This window comes from Triticum dicoccoides, chromosome 2A, assembly GCF_002162155.2.
Source record: "Triticum dicoccoides isolate Atlit2015 ecotype Zavitan chromosome 2A, WEW_v2.0, whole genome shotgun sequence".
Classification (NCBI taxonomy): Eukaryota; Viridiplantae; Streptophyta; class Magnoliopsida; order Poales; family Poaceae; genus Triticum; species Triticum dicoccoides.
Window position 1 is genome coordinate 610,114,060 of NC_041382.1, and position 20,136 is coordinate 610,134,195.

A 20,136-nucleotide genomic window follows, 5' to 3' on the forward strand; every position below is an offset into this window, starting at 1 on the left:
TTTGTCAGCACCATCTAAAACCCAGTTGGACAAAAAAAGGCTCACTTTGCCCAAAGACAAGAAGCGGCTAGAAAGGATGTTGAGAGGGCATTTGGAGCTCCGCATGCCCGTTTTGCAGTTGTTCGTGGACCTGCTAAACAATGGGATCCAAAAATCTTGTGGGAGGTGATGACATGTTGTGTGATCATGCACAACATGGTCGTCGAGATGGGGGTGACGATGTTGCCGCAGCTCTGGAATTTGAAAACATGGGTGATCCTATTCAACTTCTAGATCAGAATCCGGCCACATTTAAGGAGTTTATTCAAATGCGTCAACAAATTCGGCATCGACCAACTCACAAGTAGCTGAAGAAAGGTCTGATTGAGCATCAATTGGCAATGAAAAGGGACACCAATATTGGGATGTAATATTTGATTTTAAAAAAAAATTAAACTAGTGTTGCATGTGGCTATTTGAACATCTGTACACTTTGCATGTGGCTACTTTCATGCAGACTAGGAAAAAACCGGAAGGCCAAATGTATGCGGCTATAATTGGATGGTGTTCTCCCGCATTCGTGTTTGTGAACTGCTCCCTCCTCCGTGGACAAATGTGGGAGGATTTTTACAAGTTGCCATTAAAGATGCCCTAACATCATCTCTCTGAATCCCCGCAAAAAAAGTTGCCGCGGAACCGGGAACACAAACAGGGCTTGCCGTTATCAACGACAACAAAGTCTTTCAGTCTGAAACAAGTTGAAACCCATAAGATCTCAAAAACAAGCCATGGTTCTAGCACATGAATAGCTAACTTCCACACACCCCTCTTCATGGCTAATTCTTTGGTGATATTTCAGTCCTTCATATCCCTCTTTACACATCTACAATCAAGAACCAGACCAGCCCTCTTAACGGATCTAAAATCAAGAACCAGAACAATACAAGTCCACAGCTGAGAATTCATGAACAATAACGTAATTCAAAGGGCCAGACAAAACTTGCACACACTTTCTCCAGTACGTTACATCTCCTTTCTTTGTACATTGTCACCTAGTTGTACAACCCAAGACAACACACGCTCGCTAACACTCTCCTCTCCACATGCTAACCAAAAAAAGAGAAGGAATACATAATCACACAAAGAACCAAAGCCAGGAAACTCCCCAATACAAGGGAATCGTTTGCTTATATACTATACACAAACCTACACAAACAAACGGGACCCCCCAAAAATCCCACACCCTACCAAACAAATGTCCATATAAAACAGAAGAATGTTACATCTCATTGGTTAGCGCTGTCGATCGCCGTGCCGGACCTTGCCTGCGAAATCCGGTTGGCGTAGATGGTCACCAAGCGCAGCTGCGTGCTGCTCAGCCCTTCCAGGTACGGGACGAATGCTTTCCCGAGCATGATGTAGATATCCACCAAGCAGAATACAACACTCTAAAAAATGTGTAGGTAGTATCAGTTATGAATTCATGCACAAGAAAAATTCATTCCAAGCACATGCAATTCCCATGCCAGTCAGCAACTGCAGTCTGCATCTACTGGCAGTTTTATAACAATCATAAATAAAATAGAAAGGAATTCCGCCATGATAATATCTGCACTAGATTAGTACCCACCTTTCGAACATCTGGACTTTGGTTACTAAAAGCATCAAACAGTGCTGGCAAAAATGTAGGCAGTTGATCCATCAATTCCTCTTGGGAAAGGTGCGCGACAAGCTGCAGAGATTATCACAAGAAAGTTAACAGTCAAAACTGGTTGCTCAACATATTAGATATGTTTGGTTTATGTATGTTCCTAATAGGCCAGAACTACTCTACAACAAAACGAAGAATTTAAGTAGATTTTCACACATGATGCATATATAATGAGAAATGAAACGCACTACAGCTGCCTGCCTAGGGTAGCAAGGGTCTATGTTCTTTTAGAACACTGTATATGAGATACCTTTGTCAAACAGTTGATACACACAACGAGTATCTTTTCATCATCACTGACCAAAAGAGGTACTACAACCTGCAGCAGAACCAATGACCATGAAGAAGTAAAGTTAAATACACCAAGCAGAAACAAAAGTAACGGTGATACATAAAGAGAAATGATTTGTGCATACAGCAAGACATCTGAAAGGATCGTATTTTGCCAACAAAACATTTATGCATCGGTTCACTTCATTTGAAATCTGCATGCCCAGAAAGAATATTAAGTTACTAAAACACCAAAGCTGAACAAAGAACAGATCTAATGGTGTTATAGTGAGGAAAATAAAGGCAGGTATACCTTTGCCACCACATCTTTCGTCACATGCAGAAGTTTTTCAAGAACAATCTCAATAGATTCTTCCATAGCGTCTTTCTGAGAGCAAAATAAGCATTATTACTATCAAGAAATGAAGCGGCAATTAATTAAACTAATCTTAATGTGCAAAGGCATGGATAGTGGACCTGATTGTTGAGCATCTCAGCAATTAAAGACAAAGCAATCTCCCTAGTAGATGGATCGGAGTCACCCAGCACGTCAAGTACGGTCGTTAATATTTGATTGAAATACTGTTGGAGAATTGAAAGGCTGGAATTAGAATGCAAATAGTTTGAAACCTCTCGGCTCTAGCTTAGTATATATTCCATTTTAACTTTACACCTCTGGTAACACAGCTAGTAATGAAATAATGATTTCACATATTTATGCAACGAAAAAAGGGAAATATACAAGAAAAGGTAACATAACATGCTGCTGTGGCATTTGTATATGCAAAACTACAAATGCCGCTGTGCATTAAAATAAGTTGAAATGCAACCCTGCTTTTCAAATACCCATTATTCTTTTGCTGAGAAATAGAAAAAATAAACTGAACTATTGTAAAATTAAGCACTTAAGGTACATTTTGTAAGGAAATCAGGTTGCAAACCTTTGACCAAACGGAGCTGTCATTACCAAGCGAAGCCTTAATCAAGTGTTGTAATGCTTCGTGCTTTTCCAAACTTGATATTTCTGTGTCGGTGCTTATCTACAAAGTGAGAAAAATAAATTAAAATGCTTCACAAAGATTTAGAAAAGAAAAAGACACAGCAGTACACACAATCAAGTAAAAGGATTTTTCATCAGTACCTGATGAAGAAGTTGTGGTATGCTCAAGCCGCTGTCAGCATGTATGCTGGTCTTTATAGAACTAAGGTTTACAACCATATCTGTCTCCTGAACATCTTTTCCTGTAGTTGAACCAACAGCATTATGCCCATCAGGGCTGTGCAGTTGGCTGAAATCCAAGCGCGGAGTGCTCATAGCGGTTTCACCATCTAAGGAGGCATCGGTTTTTTCAGGGTAGTTTGTCCAAGAACGATTATCTTCCACAGCTGAGCTAAAATTATTCTTTGATTCTCTACTTCTATTTAAAAATACTTCAGTTCCTGAGGCCGGTTCCAGGCTTTGATTAGTACCGGCACTCATATCCGAAGTTGTTCGGGCCATAGAGACATTATGTAATGTTGGTTCATGCACTGTAGTGGTCTTCTTTCCCACTTCGGCGTCAAGGGAACTAGAAGAATACCGCCCAAAAGGATAGCTCTTCTTCAATGTCTGTGCATAACCATCTTCGGAAGAAGTTCCAAAGTCTGCCTGGTCATAAGATTTAGGGCGTGGCCGTTCTTTCTTGCTCTGCAAGTAGTTCACCAGATCAACCTCAATACGAGGTGTTTTTTGCTTCAGGGCACGCCTCAATAGGTTTTGCTCTTCAACTGATAAACTTAAAATAAAATTTAACACTGCCGTTGAGTCAAACTGAGAATACACAGATATGATACCAGCAATAGATGCCTCCTTCAGTTTTGCATTCTTTTCATTCACTAACGGTGCCAATTTTGAAAGCCATAGCTTAAGGAAGCCACTGTTACTATAACCTTCAGAATCTACCGTGTACTTACTGAACGATCTGTTTGCAAATTCAATAACAGCCAGCTTTGCCTTTGGTGACCTCTGTTCATCTAGTGAGCGTACTAGGGCAGGTAGCAACATATCGATTGCATATAATCGACCAACAATCTCCAAAGTCAAAGAACATGGTTTTTTTACCAACTCTTTTGGATCAATAAGGCGGGAAAAGACATGTGGCAAAATTCTTTCGACATAACTCTCAAATGGCTTCTTGCAAGCAGGAATAATCTCTGCAAGCGTAGAAAAAGCGGCTTGTGCAACCTTATGATGAGGATCATCCAGATGGCGGAAAAATAGCTTCATGACCTTTTCAAAATTCTGAATAATTTCTTGAGTACCTCTCTGACCTTGTTGCACTATATTCCGAATAAAATCAAAAGCAGAGACTCTTGCTACCCAGTCAGAACTAGGATTGAGACCCTCAGAAAGTGCATCGTGTAGAGTAGCCAGAGTATCTGTATATCTAGATACATCATTGGAAGGTACTTGACTATCATCAAATCTGTCCCGGCTACTTGCAGAAGGCCTTGACATTACTTGCTTTCTTAGAAGAGGTCTCTGGAAATTCGGGACATTGTTGTTATGTGAATCTCTGTGAGCAGCACCATCCCTATAAGGCATATCAATATAGTTTTTTTCTGTGTGCATTTGAGGAAACCGCCTGGTTGACCGCAGATCATTACTCTCATCCATTCCGTCTTGAAGCCTCTCTGAAGATCTTCTTACATAAGGCAGTGATAAGCCCGTCATGGACTCGGATGATAGATTACTCAAATATGGTGACCTCGATCGCTCTTTGGTGGCCAACTGTGTCGTCATTGTATCCAATGCGCGGGAACCTCCATTTCGTGTACTAGAACTTTTGATGCTAGGAATGGTTGAATCCAAGAACGCTGAGTTCTGCAGAGATAGATGATTTGAAGCTGGTGCTGCAAGAGGAACAGGAGGATCACGAGATGATGGAGCATCAACCCCTGCACTAGGATTAAAAAATAATAAGAAACTAGAATTCTAACGATCAGTGGAGAAAGTAGAAACGATAATTTTGTCAGGTGATTTCTAAGGAATACACTATTAAAAGCATTCGAATTCTTCAAAGAAAGGTATATGCGGATTAAAGAATACCAAGGTCCAAGCTTGTTGAGCGTGCAACTGAGAAATTTTGCCTATCTGATATGCTAACACCTTTCAGCAAACTTTCAATAGCAGAAACCTTTTCTTTGCTTGAACTGAGCACACTTTCTAGGCTTCTATCAGAAACTCTGCTGGTTGTCTTTGACTGTGATAAACGAAGATTGTTTGATGGCAGAGATGAATCTGAAGAAATAGCTGCACTCTTGTCCATTGCAACAATAGCTGAAGTGCCATATCCAGGCATATGAGTGCCACTTGCATGAGATGAAGTGCGAGAAGGCTGCAGAACCTTCTCACGAAGTGAGGGAGAAGCATAACGTTTGTGCACACCATCCTCATCATTTATTGTCTGCAACAGTTGCCAATTGTACATTAGAATTTAGGCTGTGTTACAGCTACAAAAAAAGTAAGATCTGAAGAAACACAGAGAAAAGCAGCATGTCGTACCCTCTGTATGGCAGGATCAAATTGCATAAAAAGACGGCGAGAGCGCTCAGGCCATGTTTTCGTGAACATTCTGTAGCAAGTTCTTGCAGTTGAACGGACCTAGTTGCAGAAACAGCATGGAACACAAAAATAATCAGAATGAATGTGGACAGAGCCGCAATGGTCCCAGCATACCAGCAGGCAGCGGCACAGAGATCAGAGATGAGATAACTCAAGAACCTTCTAGTTTTAACAATTATGCCCATCAATAAGCAGGTATATCATCATATACTACCAATAGAATGCATGAACTCAGAATATGGACTTGTCATTTGCTACATTATTGTCTCCTGAACTTTTTTTGGGTGGCATGCAAGGGTAAGCAGAGAAAAAAGGCACCAGTTCCGTATGAAGTAGAATCCCTCATAATTTTATTAGTTCCTCAGAAACAGATTGCTTATTACTCTATACACATTATGAACAGAAAGCAACCTATATTCTTCATTATTATGCCAAACAAGCTACCGTATTTCCAAATGGATACATTGTTTCATGAGTATATCTGCAAACAGAACGCAAACCAGCACTACATAGATTCTGTCTGGGCAATATCATATTGATGCCTCTCCAGTCATGTAGACAGCCAGTTGGGGATAGGTTGAAATGTAAGGCTGAGTCAGGGTCCTAGTGGGTATCATTGCAGCATTGCTGCTTGAGTAACAAGTTTTGTTGTTTCGCTCTGGTGTGCTGCAAATAATTAACATTCCGCTTGGTTTGATTTCAACAGAATGGAACTATGACTGGACTCTTCAATTCTACAAAGTACAAACACTAGCATACGACACACAGAGAAGTTGTTGTGTGTCTGATAGTGCGACATATTGAATAATTTATTTAACTACCTGATTTGAAATGAAAATGAACACACTATATGCACCATAGGTCAGCGAACAGATCATACCTCACTCATAGCATCTGCTACACAGCACTTTATTAGATCTTCATATAAATCAGCTGATCGTTGTATTTCCGGGGCATCAGCCCAATATTCCAATATTAGAAGTGCGTATTCGCAGCACCTGGTACAGTAAAATGTAAGCTTGAGTAGCTTGAAGAAACATGTACACTGGACGGTGTCAACATGCATACCTAGCACGGAGAATTGCGCTTCGGTCATTCTTGGCTGTGTCAGCTACACGAGGAAGAATTCGTGCAACCTTGCAGTTTCGCAGGATCTGCAAGATGTCCCATATCAGAAAAGAGACTAAACAAATGGCATCCATGAAGTGCAAATATATTGAAATAAAATTTCCTCACAGTTTTTATGCAGGTGTCTGAAGATTCAGCGATGACAAGCACAGTTATAACAACAAGCTTAAAAAGCATCTGGAAATTTCACAATATTTTAGATTTCTTAAAACAATATAGCAAAACAGAAGGAAAAAACTGTTTGCATCATTTACCGGAATAAATTGTTCAGCACATGGCTCAAAGTCACCAAGGAGTTCTTTGGACAGCACATTAAGTAAATGGCATGCCTGGGCATAAAAAACATGACAGGAAGTAAGTTTTCAATTTGAGCACATTCATCTGATCAAGTATTCAACTCGTTTGACAGCAAGAAAATAGAGGGAAAGACAAGCGTTGGAGATAATCAATTTGATACTTATCAAAATAGGTTTCTTGATAAAAGATGCTTATCAAAAGAAGAGAAATGGGTGGATACCTGTTTTACAATGGTAGACCGTCGATCAGCTAGCTGAGTAGACAATGGAGGAATCAGCTGCTTCAAGAGTGTCAGAAACGATGGGTAATCAATAGCTCCTGGAGAAACATAAATAGAACATTTTAAAGCTAAGCATAGAACATCAAATTATCGAGTAATTTATCAACATAAATGCTAAGAATGTTGACGGACTAATTCTCAAATAACCCCATATTATACTATTATGTGTAACTGGACTGTGATAATATTTTCCCTTTTGAGTCCAAATGATGAAGGCCTTGCAAAACAGTAAGGTATGTCATCAAAACTGCAGGTTGCACCATTGCTCTGTTCTTTGAGCCAATATTACTACACAATAGGATGTTTATAATAAAAGATGTTCATTTTTATAAAAGATGGACCTTCTGTTTATTTCACTTCACTGCATACTTCAAAAGCTCACTTATCGGCAAATAAAGGGGAAATGTTTCCGTCCTAGTCATCAGTCCTAGTAATGAGGGTCCCTTTCTGGTTAGACAAAATATTAGTTGGCTGTGGGATCAAAGACGTACTGCAAAATCTATGCTACAGATGTTTTTTTTTCTTTGCTAATGGCTACAGAGGTAATTAACGCCGAGCATAATTGCATAAAGCTTTGTTAAGAAAAATAGGTATAGATGTGGACATACCTCCATAAACCAGTGCTTCAATCCTTTGCATGGCAGCAATACGAACTGACCAGTCCTTTTCTGGAACAAGAGTAGCTGCAATCTTCTCAAACTCCCGAAGTAATTCTTTCTCTGAGTGGACTCTTACTGGTTCCACTGGTTTTTCAGTTATATCAGTGTCACCTGTAAAACATCAAATTACTGTAGAGAAACATGTTGTCCATGTGGCAGGGGCAATAACCATAAAAACATTGACTTGTCAGAAAATGAAATTTTCTGTTAAGTCTAATAGATTACAGGCTGAAAAAGAAGTTTCAGGGAACATAGCTCAACTAAAGGCTTCTGGATTATACACTGAGCAAAAGTAAGAAGAAAATAAATAAAGAAACAAATATAGCAGTACTTCACCTGGATAAAAAAATGATGCATCTCAAAACATGAAATGGACTTCAAATGTTGTACTATTAAAGTATTAATGATTACTTTCAGATAATAAATTCAAAGACATTTTGTGCATATTATCACTGCATTTTGAAATTAAGAATATATCATATGTTTTCACAGTAATTATATGAACGAATTCTCGAACTTGCACGCCCTGGTCACTATGGTCCACAAATTCTGAAACCACAGATTCACCACCTAAATTTGTTAACAGGGTACACGGGTAGTTCTCAGATCTGGTTTTGCTAGCTCTGGCCACTTATGTGGCATGTTGACAGGGCACAATGTGTCATCCATGGTTTTCGAGTCGCGACTCATCGGAGTCGCTCTGGGGTAGCGACTCGGAAAAAGTCGAGCCTACGGTTGCGACTAGTCGCGACTCCCGACTCGAGTCGACACTAAGTTGAGTCGACATTTTTTTGCGACTCATCGACTAGTCGACGACTAGTCGCGCGACTCAAAATCCATGGTGTCATCTAATCAGCAGGACCACTCTCAGCCGTGGTGCGCATGGATCTGGTCTGGGCACACACACCGAGTAAGATCTTTGTCAGCCCCAAGCCTCTAACGGTGACTTTGATCTCGTCATCTCATTCCCTGTGGTCAGTTCTTTCCCGACTATCACTGAACCTTGACTCTGGTCAGGGGTGGCCCAAGAACTCAGGGCACGGCTCCATGCCCATGTGGGATGAGTGGCAGCAAGGAGAGTGGTGAAGCCGACAGTGACGGGAAGAAAATGGGAGAAAAGGAACAGGAAGAAGATAGGGTGTCCGGCATGTGGGCACTCCTTACTGGATGACACCACGCAAGCACTTAAATCATGCAAGATCTCATTAGGATCTCTGGAGAGCCACTTTAACATACTTAGAGCAAGTGAATAGGTGGTTCCAATGTTTATTGACATATGTGGTGGGGACATGAATTGACTGGGTGCAATTCCCGTATACGTAACTCAAAAGCTGGACTTCAGTTTTAATTTGCTGACAAAATACAGACTATAGAACTACAGCACACGATCAGCTACAGTGCTGATTGTTTTGGTTTTGAAAGTGAATCCTCTTCATGTGTAAGTCCATCCTATTATCATGAGCTGGTTAGGAGCATTCAGGCATTCGCAAATGTTCACCCATATAAACATGGAAAAAGGACATCTCTTGGTGCCTAAACAGTACCTAGACTGACAAATTGCAGTTATAGATCGTCTTGGCTTGCAACTATAGTTGAATGCAAACACATATATTTGAATGATCATGTGTGAACTTCTGACAAAAATATAGAGCTTACCTCCAAATAATGTGCTTTCCCTCGGTGTGCTTTTTGTCCGTGGGCTGCCTCTTTTTGGGTTAACACTAACGGATCTAGATGCTGCAACTTTATGCTGTGTTGCAGTACCATCAGATGCGGGAACCTTTGGTTCAATTCTATTCAATCTTGAATTTATTTCTTTTAGCTGCAGATATCGGACAATACATGAATTAGGATAATCCAGGTTTACTGCTTTGCGGACCTTTAAAAATGGACACGTAAAGTTCAATCATATATAGTACCAGATACTAGTCCAAAATACACAGATGTACTAAGAGTGAGACACTAGTATCAAGTGGATTTCTAGCAAGCAAAGGGCAACTGCCAAAAACAACTAGATAGCCAAATACACTACCATGTATGTAGGCAGATTATGGCGCTGCAACTCTTCGTGGAACTGAGATCCCATGTTCTTGTACATTTCCTGTGATCGAAAAAAGTGACAAGTGATATTAGGATTGCCGTATAATTTTTACATAGCCTGGATAGCGGGTACAGGCTGCAATTAGTTAGTATGGACAGATGCTACTAATTACACCAATAGTTTGAAAGCATGGGATAAACTACTTTTAAAACACACAAAAACAGATAAAACTGAGGGCAAGGGAGTAGTGAAAAGCAACTAGAAGCAAAGGGCATTGGGACTACATTGATTGTTTGAGTATTTTTGTAGGAAAGGTTCAGCCTATCCAACTCGCAGAGTGGGACAGAACTATTGCAAAATTGAGTAAGACGAATGTTGGGCATCCGAAAGCGCGAAATGGGAAGGAATATAAGTGGACAAAAGATGAAAAGCATCATCTGAAGCAGGTAAAAATGGTATGAAACCAGCTAACCTCAATACAAGATATAGCAGCTTCTCTGACACTTTGGTTCGAATCATTCATCAACTGTAGGACCTGTGAAGCCAGATAGTCTCAGCATATCTATCTATTGAGTAAACATAAAGTCTGAGATATGCACAAAAATGTACGGTAACAAATCGACTTGAATACTAGACTCACGGGTGAGAGTAAAACTCGTTGCATGAGAAGCTCCGTAGAAGCGAAAAGCCCAACTGCAGTTGCCACTGTAAGTACAAACTCTTCCCGAACCCTCCAACTCTTATGAGTCCATGCATAATTTCCGGCCCTTTCGAGAATGATTGTTGGTGAAGAAACCTGAGATATGGATGAAATCAGAAGGCTACCTAGTAATAAATCTAAAACATTGAGAACAAGGCGAGCATGTTTGGCTTCATTTGTTGATATTCATTGGGCAGAAGTCTACATGTAAAAGTAATGGTAACATAGTACTAGTAACAAACAGCATTGACAAAGGAGAAAAGATAACGCATATTTTGATATTTATGCTCTATAAAAATCAAAGCATTAAGAAAGAATTATGTAATTTACAACAACTAGGCATATTATAGATTTCATTTCAACACCTGAAAAGAGCAATCTTTACATGTGAACTAACAGCATATTTGAGGGTAAATGGTTCTTAAAACAGTCGAGCAAAAACCAAACTGCATATGAGAAGTTTGAATCTTCGTTTGATACCCACCCACATTTTACCGTTTGTACAAACCAAACTTGACCCAAAACTAAGAAAGCTAATCCCTTGATTATTGAAGTTTGAAACGGCATTGTAGCTCAATAGCACATCATCACACAAAACCTAAAACAAATTCATGCTGATAGATAATTGGACCAAATTTAAAACTCCAGCTAAGTTCCAAAGCAACCACATTCCCCCCTAATATAACAGATTAAAGAAACAACAAGTGGGATCATCACGACCGAAAGGGCGGACGACTCACCTCCATGAGCGTGACGAGGAGCTGGCGCGCGGCCTCGCGGACGGGCTGCTTGCCGTCGCCGAGGCGCTCGACGGCAGCGGGGACGAGCGCGTTGAGGTGGATCTTGAAGTGGTCCCCGGCGAGCACGGCGGCGGCGGAGAGCGCCTGCAGCCCCCCCTGCGCGACGCGGAAGTTGGCGTCCCGCGTCAGATCCACGCAGGTGTCCACCAGAGAGGTGACCTCGGCCGGGGAGAGGCCGCGGCGCGCCGCCGCGTCGAGCGCCTCGTGCAGGCGCTCCACCCCGGCCAGGCGCTCCTTGGTGTCCTTGGCGCGCGCCGCCTCCAGCGCCGCCTCCATTCCGGCGCGCGGGCCCCGGAGAGTCCGCCGTGTGGCAGTACGGTTGCGAGGAGGGGGGGCCGGCGGCGAGGCGAGGGGGGTGGTCGGATCTGGGGACGGAGGCGAGGGGAGGGGGAGGGGAGTGTGAGAGCGTACACGGATGCTGAGAGGTAGGGTGGTTGGGGCTTTAGGTGGGTTTGTGCAATGACACCCCTGGCTAGTTGCGACATTTCACGCTTATGCCCTCCATTTGGATACATAGAGGCTACAGTATGAAACGGGGGTCGTTTCTTTCTTGAAAAGCGTGCCATGAACTGGAGTCCGGGAAAGCGGAGCACGTTACCGAATTTTGGGTGGGGTGTGGGATTTGAACTAAAACAACGTCACTTGGAAAACAGGTGGAATTCCTGGGATCGAAAAGTGACTTTGAAAATCAGGGGCCAAAGACGACGACATAGCATAACGTCGCCGTCCATGCCAAAACGTCGTTCCGTACGTACAGTCAAGTCGTTGCCCCCCGTGATTAACTGAGAGTTAGCAGAGAGCAAAAGCGTCGTTTTTGAACTCAAGTGTGGCCATCACGTAGACTACAATACATAGGACTCCACATGGATGGTATATATACTATCCTCCCTCCGTTTCTAAATATAGGCCTTTCTAGAGTTTTAAAATGGACTAGCACATATGAATGTATATAGACATATTTTAGAGTGTAGATTCACTCATTTTGTTTCTTATGTAGTCACTTATTGAAATGTCTAGACAGACAAATATTAGAGAAGGGAAGGAGTACATGTTAGGGAGTATGAGACGCTATATTAGAGAGCATTATTGTACCAAACACAAGGAAACAAAAACATGTCTCGTTTGAGATAGATATATATGGTCCACGCGGAGCTAGCTCGGTGGGATGCTTGATGTACGTATGGTAATGCATGGCAACTACTCGCACCAACTAGCAGCAGTACGTGTGTGTGATGTTACACCTGAACTAATCATCCTCCGCCTTAAACTCCCTTGCGTCCTTGTCTCTTACCAGCGGAAATGTTATGTTACGTACGTGGACCATGCGATCGAGCTGCAGGGAGGGCGGCTATCATTGTCAGTCGGATCCCGGATGGCTGCGTTGCTTTGATGCATGCAGGTGATCCACCACGCTGTTTAATTAATTATTAAGTGTCGTATGTGCACACGAACGAACCCTACTAGTAGGTTACCTCTGCACTCCACGCCTGGTACACAGATATTGGGTGAATGATGTGATCGTGCACGTTACAAGTGCATTCCAGTCTAGGAATGTAACGGCATGCTAGTATAATTAGGGAGCAGTATGTCAAGTACTCCCTCCGTTCCAAAATAGATGACCCAACTTTATATTAAAATTAGTATAAAGTTGGGTCATCTATTTTGGAACGGAGAGAGAAGTAGTTTGCTTGATTTGCAGTCTCGTCTCATCATCTGGCAGTGCGTGAAACGGAAACGTCCATCTCTTTCTCACCAACGCTTCAAGTGAGCTCGCGCACAGGATGGCTTCCGGTCCGTGCCGTTGCTGGGGCTCATCGCTGGAACAATGATAATCTACTGAGGCCATCATTTTTGTGAGCTCGCTTTTGGTAATAGTGGGGCGCTCATGCTGTCGCCCGCACGCTACCCAATCCATCCCTCCTCCATCGCATCTTTCTTACTTTTTACCCCACGAGCACGGGATCACAGTCTGGGCTAGCCTGGACGCACACACGCACGCTCCCCTCCCCGCCGGTGTCCCCTTGCGACTTGTCCGTGGCATCGCTGGGCCTGATCGAGGGCCGAGGTCATGGCGATACAGCCGTAGAGGGACCGGTGGTGCAGGCTGCGCGGCTGCAACCCATGTCGGGCATCGATCCCGATAAAGCTTCTCCGTCGATTGTGTCGTGCAAAAAGGCGAGCGCCGTAGTTCGGCGATTGGACTCGGCGGCTGAGAGCATCTCCGCCCTGTAGGCGCTAAGAGCAACTCCAACAGGGCGACCCAAACGGATTCAATTTTTGTCCGTTTGGATCGGTCAAACGGACATGTTGAGGTAGGAAAGGAGCTGCCTGTACTTCCAGTGCCACCGCGCTTGGTGCACCGGGATGTGCAGGCGCCGGCGTCCAGGGCGAAAACGCGCCGGTGGTGGACGGCGAGGGGGAGGGGGAGCACGGGATGACGAGGCGCCGGGGATGCCTTTCCCCTTGTCATTGCTTTTGCCGAAGAGGCCCATGGCACGCGCTAGGGTTTGCGGTCGTCGGCGAGGAAGCAAAGGAAGTGGTGGGGGGCCAAATGTGGACGGGAGAAGTGGATGAGGCCGACCCCGCCGCACGCATGGTTAAAAAAGGACGCGCGCACTGGCTGACGCGTGGGCCCGCTGTCGGTGGTCGTCATAAATAAGACGACCGGTGGCGGTTGGGTGGCCGCCAGGTGGGGACGCGGCGGACGGCGAGGAGACGCGCGGCGCGTCCGCTTCCCGTCCACGCCGACGCATTTCAGGCGCAATTTTGGGCCGGAAATGGGTCGGCGCGGACGGCGGGCGGATACGATTTGAGTTTGGGTCGGCGCGTTGGGCCGCTACTTTTGTCCGCGCCGACCCAAACGGATGCGGGCGGACGAAATGGGTCACCCCATTGGAGTTGCTGTAAATCACCCCCTGAGGTGCACTGGCGCAAACCGCGTGCTGGGGGCGTGATGCCCCCAGTCACGACGTCCACGTTTTTAAAATTAATTTCGGCACAAACATGGCGCAAATTGAACTAAACTTCGGCGAGTTCGTATATATTTAAAATATTCACAAAAAAGAAAAAAACACTACTAGGCTGCTCCTCGCTGTCTCCCTCGCCGCCCGTCGCCCTTGCAGTTCTACATGCCGAGGAGGCGGTAGAACCGCGTGTAGTCGCTGCCGTCGTCGTCGCCGCCTCCTCCGCGGCCGCCGTCCCTGCTGCAACCCTCCCCCGGTTGGCGCAGCGGGTTGGACGCTCCGGGGGCGTCCTCGCCGTCGTTGCTGTCGAGGATCACGACGCCACGCTCATCCTCGCACCCACGTTTGCGGGCGGCTATCTCCTCCAGGGCCCGGCGTTGCCGGACCATTTCGTCGCGGAGGTAGTCGTCCCGCGCCCACCGTAGGGCGTCCTCGTCGGAGAAGCCGCGCCAGGCTATCTCCTCGTACTCCGCGGGGAGGCCGGGCTTGGGCTTCGGCCTAACGAGGACGAGGCAGCCAGAGGCGGGGGCGGAGTCGTCGATGCGGACACCGAAGCTGTGGGTGCGCACGCTAACAGGCGTGTCCTGGGGCTCCGGCTTGACGGGGCAGAGGCAAGGAGAGTCGGACGAGCGGCCGGACAAGGAGGAGGACGTCCCCCCAGGTCCATGCGCCTCGGCGTCCACGAGCTCCCACGCTCCTGGCACCCACATGTCCGGCGGGGCCTGGTACTCGGCCTCGAAGAAGAACCGAGATTCGTCCTTGTGAAGGTGGCGGCGGCCGAAACCGTTCGCCACCGCACCGTCGCCTGGGAAGCGCTCGGCCATGCTTTGAATTGGAGACGGCGAGAGGAGAGGGAGGAAAGGGGAGAAATGGTGCTGCGGCGATGGAGATTCTATGTGTGCCACCGGCGCGCTGGGGTTCGGCTTATATAGGCGGAGGCGCCGCGCGTACGCGTGACCGCCGCGCGTATGCATGGCAGGCGAGGGGACGCGCGTCGTCCGGTCACTGAGCCGCCCGTGATGCATCAATGGAGGAGGTTGACCGGCGCGGCAGCGCGCGGCAGCTTTGACATTGATTCGCCGCGGGAAACGAGGCGATGAGTACGACGAAGCGGTGAGAAGAGAGACGAGTCGCTGGTAAGGAGGGTCCGCGGCTGTTTCGTGCCAAAAATGATTCGCCCGGTGCCCCCGAGCGCGCCGGGTTCGGGTTGAGTCCGCCAGCGTCAATTTCGGCCCGAGCCGGCGAAAAATGGGTCCTTGGGAGCGCGACTGGGCCGATTTTTCGGCGCTGGCGGCCAAAAAGTCGTCTGAGGAGCCTTGTTGGGGGCGCGGCTGGACATGCTCTGAGCTTGGTCTCGATGTATGTATCTCTGTCCAGGATTATCAGAGCAACTCTGACCGGGTGATCCATTTCGTCTATCTACATTTGTTTTGTCGCCGCGGACAAGAATGTTGACCCAAAGCATCGACCCACTCCTAAAATCCGTTAGCTTCGCGTCCGTGTGGACTTATTTTCGACCTAAAATTACGTCTGAAATGCGTGGCGCAGACGCGAAACGGACGCGCCGCGCGTCTCCTCAATGTTCGTCGTGCTCTCACTTGGCGGTCGTGCAACCACCACCCGCGGTCATATTTATGGCGACCATCGATACCGGACCCACGCATCAGCCAGTGAAATCGCTGGACCTGATCGAGGACCGAGGTCCGGCCTCGGTCATGGGCGACACAGCCGTCGATGGGTCGGTGCAGGCTGCGCGGCTGCAACCGATGTCGGACATCAATCCCGATAAAGCTTCTGCGTCGATTGGGTCGTGCAAAAAGGCGAATGCCGCAGTTCGGCGATTGGACTCAGCGGCTGAGCTTCGTTTGGGTGTACGTATCTCCATCGAGGATTATTAGCCCAACTCCAACGCTTCACCCCATCCGGTCTAGGTGTATTTGTCTGGGTCCAAAGAGACAGAAGGCACGGCTCAACGCATTACTCTTTCCTTCTTTTTTTTGTTTGGCGCCCGGCCCGCTTCATTTCCGGCGCAAAATTGTGTCTAATTTGCGCTCACGCAGACGGCGACCGGATGTCCACGTACCCGCTCCTCGTCCGCCTCGGGCCCACCTGTTGGCCACCCACCTACTCCCTCCGTTCGGAATTACTTGTCACGGAAATGGATGTAGCTAGACATATTCTAGATATATCCATTTCCGTGACAAGTAATTTCAAACGGAGGGAGTACCTCCCACGAGCCACATTTACTGTGCATGAGTGGACGTAACCACCTGCCAACCACCCATCCACAACAATCGCCGTCCTTCTTAATGTGGAAGCCGTGGACTGGCGAGTCCACGCTTTCATTCCCGTCCCTGTGTACCTCCTCGAAGCCCGAAACCAAATCCTAGCTCCTCCTCGCTGCTCCTCCTCCTACTCTACTTCTCCACCTCCTCACCGACCGCCATGGTCTGGTGGAATTCCGGCTGCAAGGAGAGGCACGACCACGAGGCCGGGTCGTCCTCCGGTCATCGCTGCTACACCAACTCCACACCGCCTGCGTTTACCATCTCGCCACTGTCGGCCCCGCAGCGCATTCATCATTACATCGGCGCCGACATCTGCCAGCGCTATTGGGAGACGTCAACGCCCCTCCCATGGAGCGATGTCCACTCCCAACAATTAGCATATCTGATACGTATCCAACGTATCTATAATTTATGAAGTATTCATGCCATGTTTACAACAATTTTATATGGTTTTGGTATGATTTAATTAGAACTAATCTGGACTGACGCAATTTTCAGCAGAACTACCGTGGTGTCGTTTTTTGTGCAGAAATAAAAGTTCTCGGAATGGGCTGAAATTTTACGGTGATTTTTATGGACCAAAAGAGACCACCAAAGCACAAGAACTGGGCCGGGAAGTGGACGAGGAGTCCACAAGCCCTCTAGGCGCGCCCTACCCCCCCCCCCCCCGGGGAGGGGGCTCCGGGCTTGTGGTCACCTCGGGCATCCCCTTGACGTGAAACCGATGCCAAAAATTCTTATAAATACCCAAACCTCCGAAAAGAACCCTAGATCAGAAGTTCTGCCGCCTCAAGCCTCTGTAGCCATGACATATGACGACAAGTTGTTGTAAATAGAAGCCGAGCACGTTCAGAAGCCCATTTGTCGACCTGAAACTTCTTTTCTTGTAGTTCAACATATCCATCCGTGAGAAATTTCTTGTTGAAAAACTTAAGCCTCATGGAAAATAGTAACCTCGCATTCAACAGGAAGAATGTGACAAAGTTTCTGTTTGCCTGTTTGGATGCATAACCTTCGATCGTTATTGTCCTCAAACAAATGTCATGAGAACTGAGAAAATCCCAGTGCTTATTACGCCACCGATTGGTTATATGTTTTTCTCCATGTGTTGCTGCCTACGTAGACATGAAGATTGAAAACAGTTAAAGTCTAAATAAAGAGTATATCGATAGAGCGACGGTCGAATGGTAATTCTAGTACAATATATATGGGCTTTCAATGTGCTTGAAATGATCACCTCTATATACAAATTCTTCAGACATGGAAAGCATCGCAGCAAGCTAACAATTGTGTTCAGATCAATACTAAACATTTCGATATGTAAGATCTTGACAGAATCCAACACCATTGATAGGCTATCGATGGACGAACTCTTCATTGAGCATATAACATAATATTAGTATCCAAAGTGTACTCCAAGATGATATAAAACTTATGCGCACAAATGAAAAATGCAGCTTGTGATTATAAAAGTGTAGATGATAATATACAGTACTGAATAAGTGTGGAGCCAAACACCGTATCGTGATGTACAAACAGATCACGAATTACACCCAAGGCCTCAAGTTTAGGCGCAGAGATGACAGTTATTTGTGAAGGTTTATAACAATAATTAAGGAGCAACCTTTGAAGTGAAGGGGCATCTTCGATGATGAGATGTTGTCCTTCAAAATAAATTCCAATGATTTTAAGGTGATGTGACTTTATTTGGAGACAATGGATACGGATTTCTAATCCGAAAACAAGCAGCAAGCGCTCCAGGGCAGGGCAATCGGCTTGGATGATGCTATGTAGTGAGGCCACCAACAGATCAACCACCACAAGCGAAAGTCTTTTTAGCAGTGGGAGTCGAATCATTAGTACCAGATTGTCTGGTAGATGGCACTGGGCTATGGTGAGGGTGTGGAAAGAGGAGGAAAACCATGAGATGGACAACAGTGGTGTGGGCACAAATACATGGAGTTGGGATCACGACATATATTTTTCGTAGTAATGGTAGAGCTCAAGCTGCTAGAGTTTTTCGAATTCAGTGGATGTCAGCCAGGCGTCCACCGTGCGGGGTATGGACAACAGGTAGCGTGTCAAGATGCAGAGGCGTTGAACGGGGCCCTAGTGGGAGGAGATGATGGCTCTGAGGAGATCAAATTCAGGAAGCACAAATATATGATGATAGTCGAGATTAAGAGGCGTGGTGTGCCAGAGAGTGCGCCACCGAGATGCGAGGACTTGTGTTTGGCAACCATCCTTGGTGGGGAGTGAAGGAAATATGCCCTAGAGGCAATAATAAAGTTATTATTTATTTCCTTATACCATGATAAATGTTTATTATTCATGCTAGAATTGTATTAACCGGAAACATAATACATGTGTGAATACATAGACAAACTTAGTGTCACTAGTATGCCTCTACTTGACTAGCTCGTTAATCAAAGATGGTTATGTTTCCTAACCATGAACAAAGAGTTGTTATTTGATTAACGGAATCACATCATTAGGTGAATGATCTGATTGACATGACCCATTCCATTAGCTTAGCACCCGATCGTTTAGTATGTTGCTATTGCTTTCTTCATGACTTATACATGTTCCTATGACTATGAGATTATGCAACTCCCGTTTGCCGGAGGAACACTTTGTGTGCTACCAAACGTCACAACGTAACTCGGTGATTATAAAGGAGCTCTACAGGTGTCTCCAAAGGTAGATGTTGGGTTGGCGTATTTCGAGAATAGGATTTGTCACTCCGATTGTCGGAGAGGTATCTCTGGGCCCTCTCGGTAATACACATCACATAAGCCTTGCAAGCATTGCAATTAATGAGTTAGTTGCGAGACGATGTATTACGGAACGAGTAAAGAGACTTGCCGGTAACGAGATTGAACTAGGTATTGGATACCGACGATCGAATCTCGGGCAAGTAACATACCGATGACAAAGGGAACAACGTATGTTGTTATGCGGTCTGACCGATAAAGATCTTCGTAGAATATGTAGGAGCCAATATGGGCATCCAGGTCCCGCTATTGGTTATTGACCGGAGATATGTCTCAGTCATGTCTACATTGTTCTCGAACCGTAGGGTCCGCACGCTTAACGTTACGATGACAGTTATTATGAGTTTATGCATTTTGATGTACCGAAGTTAGTTCGGAGTCCCGGATGTGATCACGGACATGACGAGGAGTCTCGAAATGGTCGAGACATAAATATTGATATATTGGATGACTATATTCGGACACCGGAAGCATTCCGGAGAAGTATCGGATAAAACCGGAGCACCGGGGGGTTACCGGAACCCCCCGGGGGGTTAATGGGCCTCATGGGCCTAAAGTGGAGAAGAGGAAGGGGCTGCCAGGGCAGGCCGCGCCCCCCCCCCTCTCCCCCTAGTCCGAATTGGACAAGGAGGGAGGGGCGGC

The 20,136-nt window shown here is 45.7% G+C and overlaps 1 protein-coding gene across 2 annotated transcripts; it reads right to left on the reverse strand.

Annotated features, from left to right (window-relative positions):
- Positions 1 to 940: 940 nt before the first annotated feature.
- Positions 941 to 11,850, reverse strand: LOC119355690 (CLIP-associated protein-like). Of its 2 annotated transcripts, none has more exons than XM_037622535.1 (21): positions 11,410 to 11,850; positions 10,610 to 10,765; positions 10,442 to 10,504; positions 9,961 to 10,029; positions 9,585 to 9,750; positions 7,878 to 8,039; positions 7,210 to 7,307; positions 6,947 to 7,021; positions 6,801 to 6,869; positions 6,633 to 6,718; positions 6,445 to 6,562; positions 5,505 to 5,603; positions 5,049 to 5,406; positions 3,102 to 4,852; positions 2,902 to 3,000; positions 2,438 to 2,542; positions 2,274 to 2,348; positions 2,107 to 2,175; positions 1,941 to 2,009; positions 1,610 to 1,711; positions 941 to 1,427 (listed from the first exon to the last, which is right to left on the reverse strand). In XM_037622535.1, the coding sequence occupies exons 1-21, from the start codon at positions 11,743 to 11,745 to the stop codon at positions 1,266 to 1,268; spliced, it is 4,287 nt and encodes a 1,428-aa protein (XP_037478432.1). In that variant the 5' UTR covers positions 11,746 to 11,850; the 3' UTR covers positions 941 to 1,265. The 2 variants fall into 2 exon arrangements, with proteins under 2 accessions (XP_037478432.1, XP_037478431.1); XM_037622534.1 differs by having other exon boundaries at positions 3,102 to 4,897.
- Positions 11,851 to 20,136: the final 8,286 nt, after the last annotated feature.

Bases quoted from the DNA above. Each gene is read 5' to 3' on its own strand.
- LOC119355690 (XM_037622534.1), bottom strand. From the start codon at position 11,745: ATGGAGGCGGCGCTGGAGGCGGCGCGCGCCAAGGACACCAAGGAGCGC. The intron at 8,040-9,584 runs GTAAGCTCTATA...GATGTTTTACAG, and splicing joins GGAAAGCACATTATTTGGAG to GTGACACTGATATAACTGAA. The intron at 6,719-6,800 runs GTGAGGAAATTT...GACATCTTGCAG, and splicing joins CAGACACCTGCATAAAAACT to ATCCTGCGAAACTGCAAGGT.